The following is a 20311-nucleotide window of genomic DNA, read 5'->3' as shown; positions in this document are numbered from 1 at the left end:
TTGGCCCTGCAGTCCCATGTCAAAGTGTCCCTGGGCAAGACACCGAACCCAGAGTTGCCCCCGATGCTGCGCCATCGGAATATAATTGTGTGTGAGTGTGTATCTGATGAACAGGTGGCACCTTGTACGGCAGCCTCGGCCCCATTGTATGAATGTGGGTGAATGGTTTCTGTACTATGTAAAACCACTTTGAGTAGTTGTTGAAACTAGAAAAGCGCTACATAAGAACAGTCCATTTACATTACATTTACACTTTGGAATTGCTGTATTGTCCCACTTAATCTCGGTGCCAGTGTAATCATTTCTAACCATCCAAGCAACTGCAATAGTAGGATTTAAATCAAACCTGTGATAGCAATAGTGACAAGTAATGCATGTTAATAAAAATGCAGATCACATTCAGAAGACAATGGAAAAACTGATTTAACACATAAGACTCCGGGGTTCATCTTAGCCTGGCTGCGCTGCAAAGAAAACATCTCTGTACTTTTGCTATTTTTAACTGTACCCCAAGTCACTTCATCCTGACGCGGGGACTGAGATGCTGGGGGAAGCGAATGCTTCATTTTCGGCCGTTGGACAGTCTGGCGAGGTCAGTGACTCAAGTCTGTTCGTATGTTCAATGCCGTCGTCAGTCGGAGGAGCCATCGGCCTTCATTTGGGCCAATTTGACATGTTGAATTGGAAGGCGGGCAGTCGGACTCAATGACCAATCTGATTGGTGGAATGCTAACCCGGAAATGATTAGCGGGATGAGCGTGACTAACCCCTCTCAAAATCTGACGAACATCTTTTAAACTGACCTTTGACGGTCTAAAATGAAGACAGATTCAGCAGCTGCATTGCCTATTTCTCCTTATCTCTTGTCAGTCAACAAATCAACACTTTTGTTGATGCTTTTTAATCAATGTTTTTTAACTTTTCTTATGTTTTTGTCACTTTTTTCAACACTTTTTTCAATGTTTGTCACTTTTTTTGACGTTTAACACTACTTAACACTAACTTATTAACTTTAGGTTCACGGTTATTTTTAGAATTTGTGGTCAATAAACCTCATTTATAGGAAATTATACCTAATGTTTGAGTTAGAAAAGCAGAAATTAGGAAACATTTAGACTAAAATTAAAGGAATGGATGTTGATGGATAATCACAGACTGGAACATGTCAACTTTTACTCTATTTCAAAACCTATTTCAAATACTATTTCAAAACCACTTCAATGTTTTTTTTTCAAATGCTATAAAATCGAATAGGACACCCCAAAATTAATGAAAGTAGAGATTTGTACTTGCCAAAAAAATGGGTCAATTTGACCCAAGGACAACATGAGGTTTAAAATGTTTTTGGTGAACCATTTTCGTAAAATATGAGATTGTATTCTGAATGAGCCGCCATTATGGTATGGCTTTAAAATTCCTGAGAAGTCAGACCCATGTGACGTGTTCATCCAATCAGTCGCCGGTTTTCATTTTTTACAGAGTGCGCCGCCTGCTGTTATGGAGACAGAACGTACATAACGGTCAGTGTGACTACAGATCTACAGACCAAAGACCTGTTTTTTCTACACACCAAAGGGGCCATTAAAGAAAAAAAAACTAACCTAATGGCATGTGGTAGCCACAGGAATGGAGTATCTTTTAATAAAACAGAGGGCAGATATGTTGAATCCAGGTAGAGCCACTTGAGCACAACCACATGGTGCATGGCTGTCTGCAGGGGTGCAATTAGAAGACAAAAAAGCACTGCATTTTCATGTCTTGCCTTCAGGGGCACTGAATGAAGGGAGAAAAGATGAATGATTCCAGGGGCCCAGAGCTGTATATGGGTCCTACGGAATACAGAAAATTCCAATATCAGAGCCTCGTGTGAGCTTCTATCACAGACCCAGAATTTCCTGAGTGTTCAGAGTTATTTTGTGGAGATGTAAAGTACCTAACAAACCCCTCACAACTATGCTGTCTTAACCACAGCATGGCACTGCCCAATAGCCTCAATGATTTGTTTTGTTCAGAAAAGCAATTTGAACGGACCGAGCAATCTTTTTATGCATAATAAAGACCTATTTTGCATGTGTCACCAAATGCAAATAAAATCACGAGGAATGAGGGGGGAATCGATTTGAATCAATGTGTGCAGGCCACACTTGGTTCAACAAGAACTGGGGTGCATGAATATATAGGTACACACACTTACACACACGCCACTGTCTTCCAGGTAGTTTGTTACGCATTAATCTGGAGCTTGTTCCATTCAATGGCAGTAGGTGTTCTCATGGAAATGACATAATTAGAATAAATTAGCGGCCTCCGGGACCCTAATTTTGTCACAGAGATTTGTCTCAGCTGTGAAATTTCCCTGCAAAACGGTCTTCTTTCTCTTTAGCCAGATAAAGGCCTCTGATTGTAAAAATGACATTTACCTCCTAGAAGGGAAATGATTGGATTGTTAACCAGTTTGTTCTTAAAGGGACACACAGGTATTTTCAAACAAATGGTCTGCTGTTTGCATCAATCTATTGATTTATCTATATCTATCTATTGTATTCTGGTCAGGTTTACATGTATGTTTTTTTTTCCCAGTTTAAAGTAAATTTAAAAATCTTTGTTCTCCACCTCTGAACAGGTATTCAACCAGCATGGTCGATCACAGCTACATCATCGTTTTCTTCATCACCTGTTTCATTGTGCCTCTCGGGGTAATATTCTTCTGCTATGGAAAGCTCCTGCAGAAGCTCAGGAAGGTCAGTATGACTTTTGACACAACACATATAAAAATCATTCATTCATAAATGCAGCATGGGCAATATATCGATATCATATCTACATCTCAATATGAGGCTAGATAGTGTTTCCTGGTTTTGAAGGCTGCAGTGTAGTAAAGTGATGTACTTTTCTGAACTTAACAGACTAACATTAGTTTAGCTAACAGCTAATTCGGCTAACCACTAGCTGAGACAGCATGTAAAAGACCCTTAAAACTGAAAATAATCATTGAAATATATAACTATACTATATACTGTAAATGGGCCAGATCAGACTTTTTTTGGACTGGGGGCATTTCATAGTGGGGGGTCTCGGTGTCCTCCCCCAGGGATGTTTTGAGGATCAATGACTTCAATTTCTGCATTCTGACACACTTTTATGCACCACTTTGCGGTGGAAATACCTTTATTTAGCCTATGTGAAAAAGGAAAAAACAGATGACAATTCAAAATATATCAAAATTACAAAGCAAAGCATGTTGTAGTGTGTCATTGGGCATTTTTAAGTGGATATATGGAAATCCTGAAGCTTTATTAGTGGGTATACTGTGCACACCTGCACATCACGTAGACTACACCACCGTGAAATATCCCAATAGTAATTGGGCCGTCTGTAGCTGCTGACATTGGATGTACATTTCTTAAAACCTGCTTTATGGTCATTTGTTCCTGGCATGCTTCTTCCCTTTCTCACTTCTCTGACCATGGTAGTAAACATGCGGTAATGTTAATGTTTTTGAAAAGTAGCAGCAGACATGTGCTACAGTGTGAAGAAACATGCTTGTGCCTGAATTGTAAGTTTACTCCATTTTGATTCTAGATGCATGCATCCAAAAGAGCATTCTAAAGTCCACACATTGGAACCTTTATAAGGTGGAGTCTGCAATTTCATTTAATAGTCTGTTGGCCGCGTTCAGACAGCCTCTGTCGGCCGTCCAACAGTCATACAGGTCTTTTCATTAATTTTGAATGGGGGCAATGCGTTTATGGACACTCAAAAAGTTGCAACAGACTCAACTTTTGGAAAAGGCAACCCCACGTCACGCTATGGTGGCCAATCATGTAACCAGAGATCAGACTTGTTGTGTTTTGAGCTACGGTTTGAGTCCCATACTGTAAACAGCAAACATCACGGCCTCAAGAAAGTTTTAAAACACTATGGAGGGTAAAACACGAAACACAAGTACTGATCTGCCTGGGCGTTTGTGTAATAGCTGAATGTTTCCTGCAACAAAGCACTCGCATAAAATATGAAATAAAGATGCCTCAAAGTGCGGACAGAACTGTCGAAATCTATTGATCTGATGGAAAACGGCAACTGTGAAATATGAAGTGTACTTGTGCTTTGTTGGGGGGGTTTAAGAACACAACAGGACATCACGCAAATGGTCATTGATAACTCTTTACATGGGAAACAAACTATGTAGCCCGGATTGAGGGACACACATGTACTGTATTCCATTCATGCTCGTGCACAGGACAGGGCAAAGGGATGGAAGTATAAAGAAGAAGACAGTGGGAGCGAGAGCGTAAATCTGGAACATGCTATCATTCTAAAAGGAGCACTGACAGGATGGGATGTGTTTGGGTGTTCAAATATCAATAGCAATCTTTCTTTAGAGTTGCAGACTCCACTCTTAGGTGGGACAGTTTGGGACTGTTTTATGGCGGTTTCTTTTAAAAGGGGCAAATTCCTATTTAATAGGGTGCCAGCTGCACATTTTGATGCATTTGCTTTCTGTAAATACACCCACAGTATAATAAGTGGAAGTACAGTATAGTTGCAATAAGGGCTCTATCAGTAACGATCAAACTGTGCAGGACCATTTTCATGCCAAATTATAGGGTTCCCTGTGGTATTTTTATTTTATTAAATTAATTCTTTATTCAAAAAAGTTATGTAGGCCTATGTGAGCGACTCCCTACAATTGGACAAGAACATCTGGTGACCTGCCTAAAAAAAGGAAACTCATTAGTTTGGCTAAATTAAAGGTGTTAGTGTATCATGGTAGTGTAAGAGCTGTTTTCAAGGCTCAGAATTATGCGACAAATATTTATTTCAGAAAGAAAATAGAGCTGCAACGACTAGTTGATTAATCATTTAATCGACAAAAAAATAATCACCAACTATTTTGATAATCGATAAATCGTTGGGTTTTGGACCGACAGTGAGGGATCTGATAGGGAGTTGGGTTGGAACCGAAGGGTCACTGGTTCAAGTCCTCGTCTCGGACTGGTAGCTGGAGAGATGCCAGCTTACCTCCTAGGCAGTGCCAAGGTGCTCTTGAGCAAGGCACCAAACCCTTCTCAGCCGTTCAGGGCGCTGGTCCAGCACTGGTAGCCCACTCACTCTGCCATCTCTCCATTAGTGCATGAATAAGACCTGAGCATGTGTGTGTATTTCAGGCCTGTGCGTAATAACAACAGAGTGTAAATTGTAATTTTCCTATAGGGGATCAATAAAGAGTCTACATTAAATTAAAGACCCTTAAAGACATGCGGCGGAGGGTCTGGCTAGTCCACACAGCATTCCGGGAGGGGAGAAAAACGTGCTCTGGTTTATTGGCATTTCTTTAATCGTCATGGGTAGTGCCATGCGCCAAAAGTAGCCTGGTGCTGCTGCAAACTGGCCTCTGTACTTGGTGTCGATGTGTACATTCAAAAGTAGTTTAAGTCATGCAATAGAAAACTCAGATTGGACAGATAGTCTAGCTAGCAGTCTTGATTTACCCTGCAGAGACCTGAGAAGCAGTTAACCATAGTCCAAAACAAAGAAAGGGGAAGGTGACGGACATCCGGCCGAAGAGAAGGACATCCGACGGAATCCCGGAAGTGGAACATCCTGGATGTGGACTACATCCTAATAGGCCGTCTGTTAAATTACAAAGTACTGGCAAGCTAGTTCTGGTTCTCTATTTCCTCCAGGTAGCTCACGGTCGTGTGGCTGGCGCTAAGAAGCCGGAGAGGCAGGTGACCCGTATGGTGGTTGTGATGATTGTGGCCTACATGGTGGGGTGGACGCCGTATGCAGCCTTCTCCATACTGGTCACTATTCATCCAACCATCAAACTTGACCCCGGGCTGGCTTCCATACCTGCCTTCTTTTCCAAGACCACTGCTGCCTACAACCCAGTCATCTATGTCTTCATGAATAAACAGGTAACTGAGAGTTTTCATGTTCGGAAGGAATCCAATTTGATTCAGCCATTTTAAGACTGTTTGCTTGGTTTGTTCAAGTATTTATTTGCATTGTCCAGTACCAAACTAGTTAGCAGCGTGGAGGGAAAGTAGTCATATTCCGTCCAACACCAGCATTGAGACAAGTCGCTGTATGCAGAAGATGAAAGCTGCTGCAGAATACTGAAATGTTTTTTCTGTTGTTGTTGGGTGTTAGCCTGCCTCTCAATAATGCATGGTGTATGAATAAATGAAACATGGTATCCAGAGAGTACAATTTTCCGTGCGTAGCGTGTGCATGTTAAAAAGCCACCTATGGTATGCTTGTGAGACTTGCAATGTTTCATGTCACTTACATTGTGCTGTCCAGGTCTTTTTCTAAGGGTAATTAAGACACTTTTTGTAGCAAATCCTCATTGACTGTATACAGATGGACTACAGCATATGTGATTATGTGCAGTTCTTGCACACGTGAAACACGTTTATAAATTTCTTTTGAATTTCTTTAATTGTAAGTTTAAGCTATATTACAATTTTGTTAAACAAACCATCTTTATTCATTGCAAGTTTGCATTTTTCCTGTGTGCTGACACTTTCCTCCTATGATCACTACTGGGGGATTTATAGTGTTCCACCGAATATCTAAATAACTGGATTTAAAAACCTATTAATTTGCAAATGTGACAGCCTTGCGGCCGGGGCATTTAATTAGTGCTTTATTCAAGCCAGGTGCACTAAAATGGTCATGCAGCGGTGACACTGACAGAAGACAAATCTGCTACTGGAGCTTGAGTAGTGTTTAAATATAGACAATGTCCAATGAAATGAAGGCCGAAAAAAATTATTTAACTCATCTTACATGGTACTTCCTAATTTTAGGGTATTCACGCTGAGTGCACATTTTGTGAAGTAAGAGTAAGTAAGTTAGTTAGTATTAAGAGTAATTAAGTAATATATAAAAAAAAGTAATATATACAAAATAAAAATCTGACTGGTCAACCAAACGCATGTCTAAAAAGGTAGGTCTTTATTAAAAAAAAAAAAAAAAAGTCAGTCAGACAGAAATTGCAGACTGCAAATGTCTGCAATAATTCAATTCAATTCAATTCAATTTTATTTATAGTATCAATTCATAACAAGAATTATCTCAAGACACTTTACAGATAGACCACACTCCGGAATTTACAAGGACCCAACAGTTCTAGTTTCCTCCAGAGCAAGCAACAGTGCGACAGTGGCGAGGAAAAACTTCCTTTTAGGTCAGACCCAGGCTCTTGGTAGGCGGTGTCTGACGGGCCGGTTGGGGTTAGAATGAAGAGTGGCAATAACAAAAATAGAAAAAATTAGTAGTTTGTAGCAGTTCTTTGTGGTAGTTCATGGCATAGCAGGACGCTGTGCAGCATTACAAGGCACAGCAGGACGTAGCAGGACGTAGCAGGACGTAGCAGGGTACCACAGTGTAGCAGTTGAACATGGCATCACAGAACGTGTAGCGGAACCATGGCAATAGCTGCTACCCTGATTTCGGAGCCTCTCTGATCCAAGGGAACATGCTGGGGAAAAAAGAACATAAGGACTCGGGGAATGACTCCCCGAAATAGGTTAGTAACAAGCATTTCTGGGACATGGATGCACATAAATGAAAAGATGGAAAGATAGAGGAGAGAGGAGCTCAGTGTATCAAAATAAGTCCCCAGCTGTCTAAAACTATTAAAACCCAAAACCAAGAGAGACGAGGTAAAGAGAGCTCCAGCCCGGCCGGGCCAGAACTCTCCCCACCGGATCGGGCTGTATGCCAAGTCTCCCTTTGGTTCTATTATATTCTTGATTATATGTTAGATAAATCTGAAAACTATGTGACTAGCTACTACTCCCTAACAATATTCGATTCTATGCCCTAACTAGTGTATCAAAATAAGTCCCCAGCTGTCTAAAACTATTACAACAAAACCCAAGAGAGACGAGGTAAAGAGAGCTCCAGCCCGGCCGGGCCAGAACTCTCCCCAACCGGATCGGGCTGTATGCCAAGTCTCCCTTTAGTTATTTTATATGATAGATAAATCTGAAAACAATGTGACTAACTACTACTCCCTAACAATATTCGATTCTATGCCCTAACTATAAGCTTTATCAAAAAGGAAAGTCTTAAGCCTACTCTTAAATGTGGAGACGGTGTCGCCTCCCGGACCCAAACTGGAACCTGGTTCCACAGGAGAGGAGCTTGATAGCTGAACGCTCTGGCTCCTGTTCTATTTTTAGAGACTCTAGGAACCACCAGTAACCCTGCATTCTGGGAGCGTAGTTCTCTCCCAGGGTTGTAAGGTACTATAAGCTCTTTAAGATAAGATGGAGCCTGACCATGAAGAGCTTTGTAGGTGAGAGAAGATTTTAAATTCTATTCTAAATTTTACAGGAAGCCAATGCAGAGAAGCTAAAACAGGAGAGATGTGGTCTCTTTTCCTGGTTCCTGTCAGAACACGTGCCGCAGCATTCTGGATCAGCTGTAGAGTCTTTATGGATTTTTTCGAGCAGCCTGATAACAGAGAATTGCAGTAATCCAACCTAGAAGTAACAATGCATGGACTAGTTTTCTGCATCATTTTTAGACAGGATATTCCTGATTTTTGCAATATTACGTAGGTGAAAAAAGGCGATCCTTGAAATTTGCTTTAAATGGGAATTAAAGGACATGTCCTGATCAAAGATGACTCCAAGATTTCACTGTGGTGCTGGAGGCCAGGGTGATGCCATCCAGAGTAACTATATCTTTGGATAGTGCGTCACGAAGGTGCTTGGGTCCGAGAGCAATAACTCAGTTTTATCGGAGTTTAACATTAGAAAATTACAGGTCATCCAGGTTTTAATATTGAAGGCACGTTTGAAGTCTAGCTAATGATTAGTTTCATCCGGCTTGATTGAAAGATATAATTGAGTATCATCTGTATAACAATGAAAGTTATGGAGTGTTTCCTAATAATACTGCCTAAAGGAAGCATATATAAAGTGAACAGGATTGGACCGAGCACAGATCCTTGTGGGACTCCATGACTAACGTTGGCGTGCACAGAGGATTCATCGTTAACATTAACAAACTGAGATCGATCTGATAAATAAGACTTAAACCAGCTTAGAGCAGTCCCTTTAATGCCAATTAAATGTTCCAATCTCTGCAATAAGATATAATGGTCAATGGTATCAAATGCAGCGCTAAGATCTAATAACACAAGTACAGAGATAAGTCCTTTGTCTGAAGGAGGCAAAACGTTCCAAAGTCTCAAAGCTACAGACTCAAAAGATCAATCATCTCGGGTCTTAGGCCGGGTACATGGCACAGACAGTAAACTTAACATTATAGATCTAAAGGAGCTGAGGAATATGGTTGAAGAAGCTCGGCCACATGTATGCAGCAGCCTGACCGTGCGATTCTTTGTGTGCAAAAGGGGACATTTTAAATCGGAAACCTATATGCAACAGGGAGCCAATGAAGAGACTTCAGAACAGGGGTAATGAGAGTGCGTAGTTTGGACCTAGCGAGTAATCTGGCTGCAACAAAGGTGATTAAGAGCAGATATACTGAGTGAGGAAAAAAGTGTGTTAGGATAGTAATAGAATAGAATAGAATGCCTTTATTGTCATGATACACCAATGCAGTACCTGTGCAACGAGATTGAAGCAACCCCTTTACAGTGTCCACACAAAATATAAAAATATAAAATAAAAGGGGGGTGGGGGACCTTGTGCACAGTCCTGAGAACATCTATATACATACATATATAAAATAGTTTTGTACACACATTGTGCAAAAATATAGTTTGGTGTATCAAAAGTTCTGAGTATTAAATATTGCACAGTAATGTGATGAAGTGATTGAGCATTAAATATTGCACTGTATTGAAATGAAATGTTTAAGTACTAAGTAATACATAAATATGGCACTGTAATGAAATGAAATGGTTAAGTACTAAATAATACATAAATAAATATTGCACAGAAATGAAATGGTTAAATATTAGATATGCACTGTATGAAATTGCACAGAATGCCAGAGTCCTTTTAGGTAGTATATATCAGTATTGCCAGTGAGTCAGTGTGAGATGAGATAGATGCATATTCAAGTTCAGCATAGTCTGATAGTAAAGAGTGGATGTCCCACCTAGACCACAGCCTATTGAGATTGAGTAGAAAAAACTACATTGGTGTATCTTATAGTCTCTGTATTGCTTGAATGTCAATCAATCGAGTGCTACAGTACACTGTGTTTCCCCTTCTCCACTACTTTGACGTGGTGTGCTGAATGCGAATCATGTGGATTTAAAAAGCACCTGCAGATACAGGCTACCGATTCGATTTCTTGATGGTTGCGCTGGCAACTGTCATTTCTATCAGCCGGCACACAAGCTGATACAGTACATAAAAGATTTTTTTTCCAGTGGAAAATACGCTGTGCTGGGAAATTGGGAAGTTCCATTGTACACTTCAAATAAAACTGAAGTCTCCTAAACTCCTTTAAATACCCATTCATGTTAACATGTATTTGTCTGTGGCAAGTTTTATTGTACATGACAAGGTTTTATTTTTTTAATGTATTCTTTACAGTCTGGCCAGTAGAGTTCTTCTTCATAATATTAAAACTGTCAAAGCCAGTTATGACAAACATGACCAAATATGCCTTTAGTACCATTTAAAGTGATCTATTTTCAGATAGGCATGTAGAAGTCCTACAACACATATGTGCTTGGCACGATGCCTAGATTAGACCTTCCATGTCTACTTGCCACCCTTTGGAGCTGCACTGGCTGTTCACATGAGTCAGCCAGCGTCTCTGCTAACACTGAATGTCAAGAAGGACAGCTTCAGTCAAACTGCAAGTGTTTATACTGTAGAAGTCAGCTGACCTCTACAGTAGAGTGTTGATTGTGTTATCGCTCTCTTTTTCTAAGTTACCTAACCAGATGAAGTGAACCAGAGTGCCAGAGGATTCCCATAATGCATGGGAATGCAGAGGGGCCCCCAGGAAGTCGCTGGGCTTTGAAGCCAATTTGACATAGAAGCCAAACAGTGGAAATACAACTTCCTTTTTTTTTTTTTACAGAGATGTCTTTAAATCAGTGGAGATATTTTTTTGAGCGTCACAGCCCTAGAAAAAAGACTCAAATTTGATCCTTTCAGTCCAATAAGATTTGGAAAGTCTAGAAGGGAAGCACTCATCTTATCCCCAATCAAGTTAGCAGAGCGCTAAACTGGTAGCCAGAAGTCTCTAGTGCGCCTGCTCTATGGACCCCAAAGTGCGGAGACAGAATCTATCATCTGTTTAATTTTAAACATGGTAGTTCGACGTTTTTGGCGCCACTGAGCAATTCTCATAGCAAATAAAGGAAGTTCTGCCTTGAGGGCTGTATGCAGTTCTTTTTATACATCCATGAGACAGCATCCTGGTATTGCTGAGGTCAAAGGTGAAAAAAACATTCTAGAAATATCCATTCATTACTTCTACCAGTATTATTTAGCAGTTTCACATGAGGATTACACTGTTGAATCAGTATGAAAGATTTTTAAATATGCATGTTAGATAATGAAGTCTGGACTGTTTGACAATAGATACTGTCTAGTCCACACAATATTCCTGGATAGGAGAATAAAGGCTCAGGGGTTGTTTGCATTTCTTTAAACCAATCACAAAATTCTTGGTGGAACATGTTTTGGTGGAACATTTGTGTCTTGCAGAAGAAATGATACAATATTAACTTTGTCAACTGGAAGTTAGCGTATCACACAATACAGTAACGTGAGCTATTTAAATAAGTTGGACACATGGTTAAACATCTTCTTACCAGTGTATCGTCATGTGTATTTTGTCCATAGCAAATCCCCGGCAACTGGTCCAAAAACTTCCCAGTTAGAGAGGAAATGCCTCAAATGAAACATGTTCTTTGAAAATCTTTGCAATCATTCCCCCAACCAACCAAACAGGCCTGCCTTGTTGCACGATTTGTTTGTAAGGTTTTGGTTAGTGTTGCTAGATGCAAGTTTAAAGTAAAGTCAAAGAAAGCAGGACGTGAAGGACATCTGGCGGAACTTCCGGAAACGTACAGAACTATCGCATAATGTAGTACAGTATTAAGTGCAGTCCAAAAAACAATCTTAAAGCTGCACATACATTTCAGGAAGGTCTGTCTGTCAGTGTGTGTCTTTGTTATGCACATGTCTCTCCAAAGGATTTCAAACCTGACAGGTGTCTTGCTACAGACACGGGCAAGTGCGGTGCCGAGTTTGACGTTGTTTGGATTAGGAATACAAAAGATATTGCCGGTTCAAGTCCCCCGTCCAGACCAAAGTTCAGAGTGTGGATTGGTAGCTGGAAAAATGCTGGTCACTGACAGGTGCTCTTGAGCAAGGCATTGTACCCCCAACCGCTCAGGGCGCTGGTCCAGCACTGGCAATCCACTCACTCTGACATCTCTACATTTGTGCATTTCCTTATAATGTGTGTATTTCAGGCCTGTGTGTAGTTATTCTAACAAAACAGAGTGTAAATTGTAGATTCCCCACTGGGGATCAATAAACTGTATAAACTAATTACATTAATTGAAAGAAGCACACATTGGCTTTTGCCGCTCTATCCGCCGGCCACTCCCCCTCTCACCCTGAGGACCAGAGACAGAGCGAAACGGAGCTTTGTTAGCTAAAATGTGAAAAAACACATCAGACCTACAAAAATATCCAAAGTAGCACTACTTTGGACTGTCCTTGACTTTGAATAAAAAAACGACAATTCCCAAATTTCAGGACGTTTCAGAATCCCACAAATGCATCGCACAACCAGACAACAAGTGCAGACAGAGCGTGATGTCACTTATAGGCTGTTTATCTTTTAAAATGAGACGTAGATCTGTATATGTGTGTGTCCGCAGATGCCACATGCAGAACGCTTCACAACAGTGGGGGGGCCTCATCCGGCTGCGAGCTGGCAGAACATAACGTTGCCTAATGTCGGAGATTATTCCTTCTGAGCGCTGTGGAATGTGAGAAAATCTCAGAGTTGAACCGGGCAGATACATCAGTTTTCATCAGACTTACTCTGGGTCGGGTTAATTAAGTCCCCAAAATACACCCCGTGAAAAAATCCCCTACTTCAACATTAACCGTCAACCCACTAAACCTGTATGGAAATGAACACCTCTGCTGATTTGATTAGATTTTATTGTATTAGGATTCCAATTAGCTTATGCAGAACATCCGCTACTCTTCTGGGGTCCACACAAAACATAAAACAACCACATAATAAAAAAATAAGAGCAGTAAAACTAACTTTATATTTCCTCACCACTATACCTATTCCTTTTCTCTTATAAATATTACACCAACTACATGAGCACTGAATATAGAAAAGTTGAATCTTAAAGCATCTTTGTATACATATAAATAAATATTCCCATACACAAAAAAAGAATAAAAGTAATTACAAAATATGATCATAGTCTTAGGGCCCTTAGGTTTTGCTTAATTTGTTTTTTAAAGCTTGATTTATTGTGCGCTTTAGCAATCTCAGCCGGAAGTGAGTTCCATGCAACCATTCTTTGATACAGCACTGTACGTTGCATTGATTGAGTTCGGGCTCTAGGAAATCTCGGAAGGCCTCTGGTGGCATGTCCAGTGGGGTATTTATGTGTGTTGGAGTTAAATGTAAATTGACTATACAAACAATTAGGAATTTTCAATTCATTAATGTTTTGAACACAAGCCAGGAGGGATGCTAGTCTCTCCTCAACTTTCAGCCAGGAGAGATAGACATGCATGCTATTTACATTAGATCTAAGTGGAAATTGAAGGGCAAGACGAGCTGCTCTGCTGAAATTTTAAATTCTTTAAATGTCTCTCTCTCTCTCTCTCTCTCTCTCTCTCTCTCTCTCGCTCTCTTCCCCTGCTGGGCTAACTATGGCAAGCCAGTGCAGTCAGTGAAAATAGTTTTGCCGCAGGCAAACATGTTTTGTTTTCATGCTTTAGGCAGAGAGTTTAAACAAGTTGTGCTTCGGGTAAGCTCTGTGACCAAATCACAGAGTAGCATACAGAGGGCTGAGGTCACAAATGCAAAAGTCTTGCCAGACGTACCTCCACAGCGCTGCAGAGGAAGGTCTGGCTAGTCCACACAGCATTACAGAAGGGGACAAACACTTGATCTGGTTTATTAGCATTCCTTTAAACCAATCACAAAATAGCCTTGGGAAGGAACGTGTACTTTTTAAAAGTTGCTTTAGTCATGTAAAAGAAGATTCAGTTTGGACAGATTGTCTAGATCTGAGGAGCAGTTAACCATAGTCCTCAGAAACCCACCAGAGTGTAAACACAAAAACACAAAAAACACAAAAAAACACACAAAAAAAGCGGAATGTTACAGACATTCCGACAAATATTGGAGACATCTGGCGGAATTTCCGGTGGCACTTGAACAATCCTAAAAATGGTGTCGATAAAAACTACAAATGCAGCAACCCAGCCAAAAAAATAAACGCAGACACACAAACTAAGCAACTGGTGAACACAGTGGAGTATTTAGAAGGAAAGTGAATATTGGACGTGACTCCCAATGTTTGCTATACAGTTTGCTGCATGTGCAAATAGGCAGTTGTTTGCTAACACCATTGTGCTTAAAAGGTCATACTGTGCATTTAATGCAGGTGCAAGGTATGGGTTTACCTGAACATATATGCATTTCCTGACATGTCCTTTGACAGTCTTTAAAAACTTGACTCTAGGGATGCCACGTGTCATCGATTTGAAGATGTTTAGGTCCAGGTAAATTGAAGAATGAATATCCATTCCTACAGGGCAGGATGCTTCCAATTATCTATGTATTATAGTGATATAATTATGATACAAGTATATTAGGTATGATTGAAATTTGTGTTACCATTCATTTAACTCTTTAGAATTCAACTTTTAACTGCTTTAAAGAAACAGATGACAGCACCTGTTGTAGATGTTCCGGAATAATTCGTTTCAGGCTATTCATGTTGCCAATAAGATGACATTTTATAACCTTATGTGTGTCTTATGTGTATTAAAAGCTATATTGTTTTTAGGTTGGAGGAAAATGTTATCCAAGGACAAGGTGTAAGAGGTTTCCAGGTCCCAGAGTGATCAAAGTCATAGACAGTTTGGCATTTGTTTTTTTTAATGACATCAGATGATATCTGAGGTGTTATTGCTACTCTTTGAAAGCCTTACTGGTTAGAGGGGAACAGTTAAGAGCTTGCATGTCATTATGGGTCAGAAATCATGATTTCGCCCTGGGGCTTCACAGAGTGGGAGCTTAAGTACACTAAGGTCAATTAGGGTTTTTAGATTTAAAGTAATGTGGAAAACAATGATTGAGGGCCTATTAGTGGGGACCGGCTGAAAATGTCTATGTTCTTCCAAGAACTACTGTTTACAGTTGTGTGTGTGTGTGTGTGAGAGAAGGCAATGTAGACACAATTGCACCTAGTGCAGTATAGAGACTGATGCTCACTGATAATTAGCACTGCAAATGTCTTTGACCTCTAAAAAATGTATTCTTGGATAACGCTCCATGCAGAGACAGGTATTATACATAGGGACAAATGACACTGATTCACTGGGTCAATGTGCATCCGTGGACACTGCCATGCCACCAAATGGCCATGAGGGGCATGTAAGCTAACTTTGAGCAAGTGAGAATGAGACTGCAAGCCAGGAGATAGTTAGTTTAGCTTAGCATAAAGAATGGAAGCAGTGGGAGAGCCTGGCTTTGTCTGAAGTAAAAAGGAATATACCTACCAACGTGTGTTGCGTTCCAAATAAAAACAATAAACAGAAATCTAAATGAAAATGTTAGGTGTTGTAACTTTTCCTTTGTGAAGAAAACCCATTGACTTCTCCAACGTCTACAAACAGGCTGTGTAGATATTATGTTACACTATGTACCTCCACGCGTCTGGTGGAAAACCAAGCATTGACTTGAATGGCTGCAAAGGCCCGTAGAGGCACCTCCAGAACACAGCAGAAATGCGAAAAGTGGAAAATGCCTGGGACACTTCAAGAAAGCTTCTGGGACATGGAGCTGCTAGTGGATTATTTAACATTGACAAATGCTCGAGGGGGGCAAATAATGCCAAAGGGATACCCGGAGCGTTGAAAAGTATTTGAGGAGTTTTGCGTTAGAATGTGTTAACCATAGTCCCTAGATCTATGTAATTGCAAATAATTTTAATCAAGCAAATTGCTTTTAATTCTCTCGTTTTCTTTCCAGTTCAGGAAGTGCCTAATCCAGCTCTTCACCGGCAAGGGGACAATCCCAGACAGCAACCTGAACCAGACCTCAGAGCGACCTGGAATCACTGTAGAGTGTCAAACAGGAGAAATGTCAGCCATTGCGGCCCGCATACGTGGTAGTGGCTCTATGTCACCTAAGTCGGATGGTTCTCCAACTGAATGTGGCTCATTTGTCCACCTGCCCATCCCAGAAAACAAAGTGTGTCCAATGTAACGGTAAACTAATCCCAATAGGTGTTCTTTCACTATCCGCTGACACCCGTAGTCCATAAGAACCTTCTATAATTTAGATGTACCATATACATATATACATACATACTGTACATACATACATACATATATAACTTCTAGGGTGTCACATTTGGGCACTTGATTAGACTTGATAGTGTTTGCCTTCATATCCCAATGAAAAAAAGAGACAGCAAAAAACGCAAACCTTGACATCAGTGAGTTGAGGGCATCCAATGCATCCAGCCTTTTATCTCGTCCTCCCCTTCTCCTTTGAAGCCCTGTGATGGTGCCTGTTGAGAAAGCGTTGTTTTTCTATGCTGTTTCAGTACTTTGCTTTGCCAGTGCATCTTCATTCGTCTCCGCTCGTCAAGAGGACGGAGCAGTCTTCTGAATTTGGATCCTTATTATTTACTTAGTTCATAGTTTATGTCAAAGCTTTCATCTTTATTGAGGATGGCCAATGGAACTTGGAGTTGCCAGTCTTCTGTTGCCTCTGCTGCAAATGTAGGACAACATACTGTACATATGAAGTGCTAACAAACACAAAAATACACACAAGCAACACATTTATGCACACATGCACACACACAGGTTGCAGTTCACTACTTGTAATATAATATTATTATAATGCGCTCTCAATAGGCGCTTTGATGATACAATGCACCAATACATAACTTTAGCACAAGAGTGGCTTAGCTAACCAGCCATGTACAAAAGCAATGAGTATTGTCGTCATAAACACAGGTAAACAGCAATATCAAAGCTAAATACTGTCACACAGTTGAACACTTCAGCGTTACTCTACAGTAGATGTAGCAGTGAGTGTTAAAATGTCTTCTACTTGACTTTGTGTTGCATGTTTGTTCAATATTACTAGATATTTGTCAAAACACTGTTGTATTCTCTTTGCTGCACAGTGATTCACCATGTTAAAAATAGTAACAGTCTGGTGTCTGTTTGCAATGTACGGTGTGTTCCAATCATGTTTGTCCAGTTTGTTAGGAGTAAATTCTTGCTTCTTTAAAAATCCTCACTGCCAAATGAATTCTGCTGCCTTGGTATAATTAGCATAACAACATGAGACCATTCTATTACAATCCAAATTTCTTGCAAATGTGAAAAGTGGTTTACTTACTTACATAGATGGCCTCTTTTTGTGGTAATTACATCAATGTCTCAACATTCAGTACTTAATGTATTGATGTTACATTGTTCAAATCATATCCTAGATCTGTCACAATTTGCTGATACTGTTTGCAAAAGTAAAAAAAACCTCTATGCCATGTATACTATTGCCATGTCGTTTGACAATGTTTTCCCTTTTCAATTATATTTTAGAATTGTTGGCATTATCTCCATTAAATTCAACCAATTCCAATTTGTCTTGCAAATGCAGCCACCTCAAGGGATTGTTGTATAAAACACAATTTGTAAAGGCAAAATTTACACTTAGCTCTTGGTTACCAGAGTAAAAATATTTGAAGACATTTATAAGTTGTTTTTCTTATTCTAAACATGTCTCTCGCTAAAATAGTTTTAGATCACAGTGCAGTATAGGTGTATATAGTATATAGGTAGCCTACAGTGTACAACCACAACAATGTAGGAAAATAAAGGACAAGAAAACACCAGACCTAAAAGTGACAATGAACTATGCCTTAAATAGTTTGCTCTCTGACCTCTGCAGTGTAATAACCAGTGCAATGTCATAAATGTCCTTCAATTCCGATGTCATAGCGCTAGTTTCAATTTTTGAAGTTATATATTAATGCATGGACATGAGGAGAGGCCAGCAGTCATGTGGTTGCTAATCTCCCAGTAAGCTATGGGCTTCATCCAAGTCCCACAACAAGCAGCATCACACAGACAGCAAACAAAAGCATGTAAATGCTTCAAGCACCAATCAAATCAGGTTTCAGGTCCAGCTTTCAGTAATACATGGGTTTAATAAATAAAACAGTTCCAAGGTTACTGTGAAGTCCAAGAGAAGAATCCAGAAGACAAAACAGAAGATTCCTATTTTTTTGTTATGTTTTTTGTGTGATTTCTGGATGACAAGGCCACGTCTGTGTGGCAAATCTCTAACCACAGCACTGCCTACATAAGCTAATATCAATATTGTACATCAATGTTACAACTGCTCAGCGACTCTACACACTCTGTCTTCGCCAGCCAATACCAAGTCATTTAACCTATCCCAAGCCTCCCCACTACCGACACACATGCACTCTTAAAAAAACATATACATGCGTAAATACAGTAGGTGCACAGTAGGTGTGTAGGGACTTTTTGAAGTAGGGACTTCACCTTGAACATCTGACAGGCCATAAATCACACAAACCTGCCAGTGTTACATTTTGGTGCAACGATTACAGACTGCATTGCATGTTGATAAGGGGAGGGAACACTTCCAACATACATGGGTTAAAGTTCTATTTCTCACCTCCCAACCCTGAATATCAACCACTCCACTTGTCTGTTGTGATGTACTTACAAAGGCATATCAAGTCTCTTGTATGTTTTTTGTGTCGTTGGTACTTTTGTCTTGATTTACATGGGTTTACAGGTCTACGGTAGATGCACTCTGGTTAATAAAAATGTCTGTATCAAAGTATAGTTTTTGAAAAGCAATGATGTACTGTGCTGTTCTGTTGATACAATAATAATGAAAATGGGAATTACTTTTTGATAGATGGTGTGATTGGAGGTTCTGGATAAGACTCACTCTACCTCTTCCTGTGCTCCATTAAGCACGGCTTGAGGTCAAATTCATAAACGTCACAGATTATGCATTCCTACTAAATCTCTGGAGGATCAGGGTTGTCCCACTGTAAAATTGGCAATTAAGTGCTTGTGGATTCTCCAGATCTGTGCACACTTATCTCATGGGTCCTCAATGCATACAGACTTGGTAGTAGTGGTGGGCGGATCAATCCAAATATCAATAATACCGATCCCAACGTTGGTAATGCTATTGAATAAAGAGATCAATACTCTAGTTTCAGTTTCTCTCCAGTCTGCACTGCTGCGGTTTCATCAAAGAGGCGACCTGGCTGTTTATATCTGTGTTAGTGACGCTACTGTCAAAGTGCGGAGTAGGCACGCTTTGCTCCCCCCCCCCCGCTCTTGTGATTTCATGTTGTACTGTCACGCTGACTTAACGGCGGCAGGTAAACAAGCAAGCAAGCTGCATAATTTATAAAAAAGGCTGTAAAACACAGTGATATAACAAATTTATACAAGCGCATGGAAATTCTGTCCTGAGGTTTAACTTATAAATAATCCAAATATCTTTAGGCAGCATGGCGGCTAAGTGGATATTACTTCTGCCTCACAGTAAGAAGGTTCTTGTTTCAAATCCAGGTTGTTCCAGTCCTTTTTGTGTGGAGTTTACATGTTTGCGCAACTTTCCTCCGGGTGCACCAGTTTCTTCCCACTATAAAGACATACATGCCGGGTAACTAGGATTACAGTTGAAAAATAGCTATTTGGCTAACACTGGCGCATTTACAGATATGTTGATAACTGTGCATTGTCCAAATCAAATAAATACTATCACAAAACACTGAAAGGGCATGGAAATTCATCCAACTCAATTATTAAAAAGTATAGGTATTGTCGATACTGGACCTGTATTTACTTGGTTTTGGATCGATACCAAATTGCGTAAAAAATTGCAGTATCGCACACCACTACTTAGTAGAGGAAGCCTATATCCATCAGATATAAGAAAAAAGCTGATATTTCTATGCACAGCACATGGCTCACAACACACACTGTTTGTTACAATAAGGTTTGGACACTTATTGTTAGCTTAACCCTTGTGTTGTCTTCCTGTCAAAATTGAAAAT

The 20311-nt window shown here is 40.1% G+C and overlaps 1 protein-coding gene across 1 annotated transcript in view; it reads left to right on the top strand.

Moving 5' to 3' along the window:
* Nucleotides 1-19091, top strand: part of valopa (vertebrate ancient long opsin a) — a 29414-nt gene extending 10323 nt beyond the window's left edge. Inside the window, exons 3-5 of the mRNA XM_032541645.1 lie at nucleotides 2624-2741; nucleotides 5688-5921; nucleotides 16207-19091. Of these exons, the coding sequence (XP_032397536.1) occupies nucleotides 2624-2741; nucleotides 5688-5921; nucleotides 16207-16443 (589 nt within the window). The 3' untranslated portion in view covers nucleotides 16444-19091. The remainder of the gene's footprint in view (nucleotides 1-2623; nucleotides 2742-5687; nucleotides 5922-16206) is intronic.
* Nucleotides 19092-20311: the final 1220 nt, after the last annotated feature.

Source organism: Etheostoma spectabile, chromosome 17 (genome assembly GCF_008692095.1).
Source record: "Etheostoma spectabile isolate EspeVRDwgs_2016 chromosome 17, UIUC_Espe_1.0, whole genome shotgun sequence".
Lineage (NCBI taxonomy): Eukaryota > Metazoa > Chordata > Actinopteri > Perciformes > Percidae > Etheostoma > Etheostoma spectabile.
This window is presented reverse-complemented; position numbering and strand designations above follow the sequence as displayed.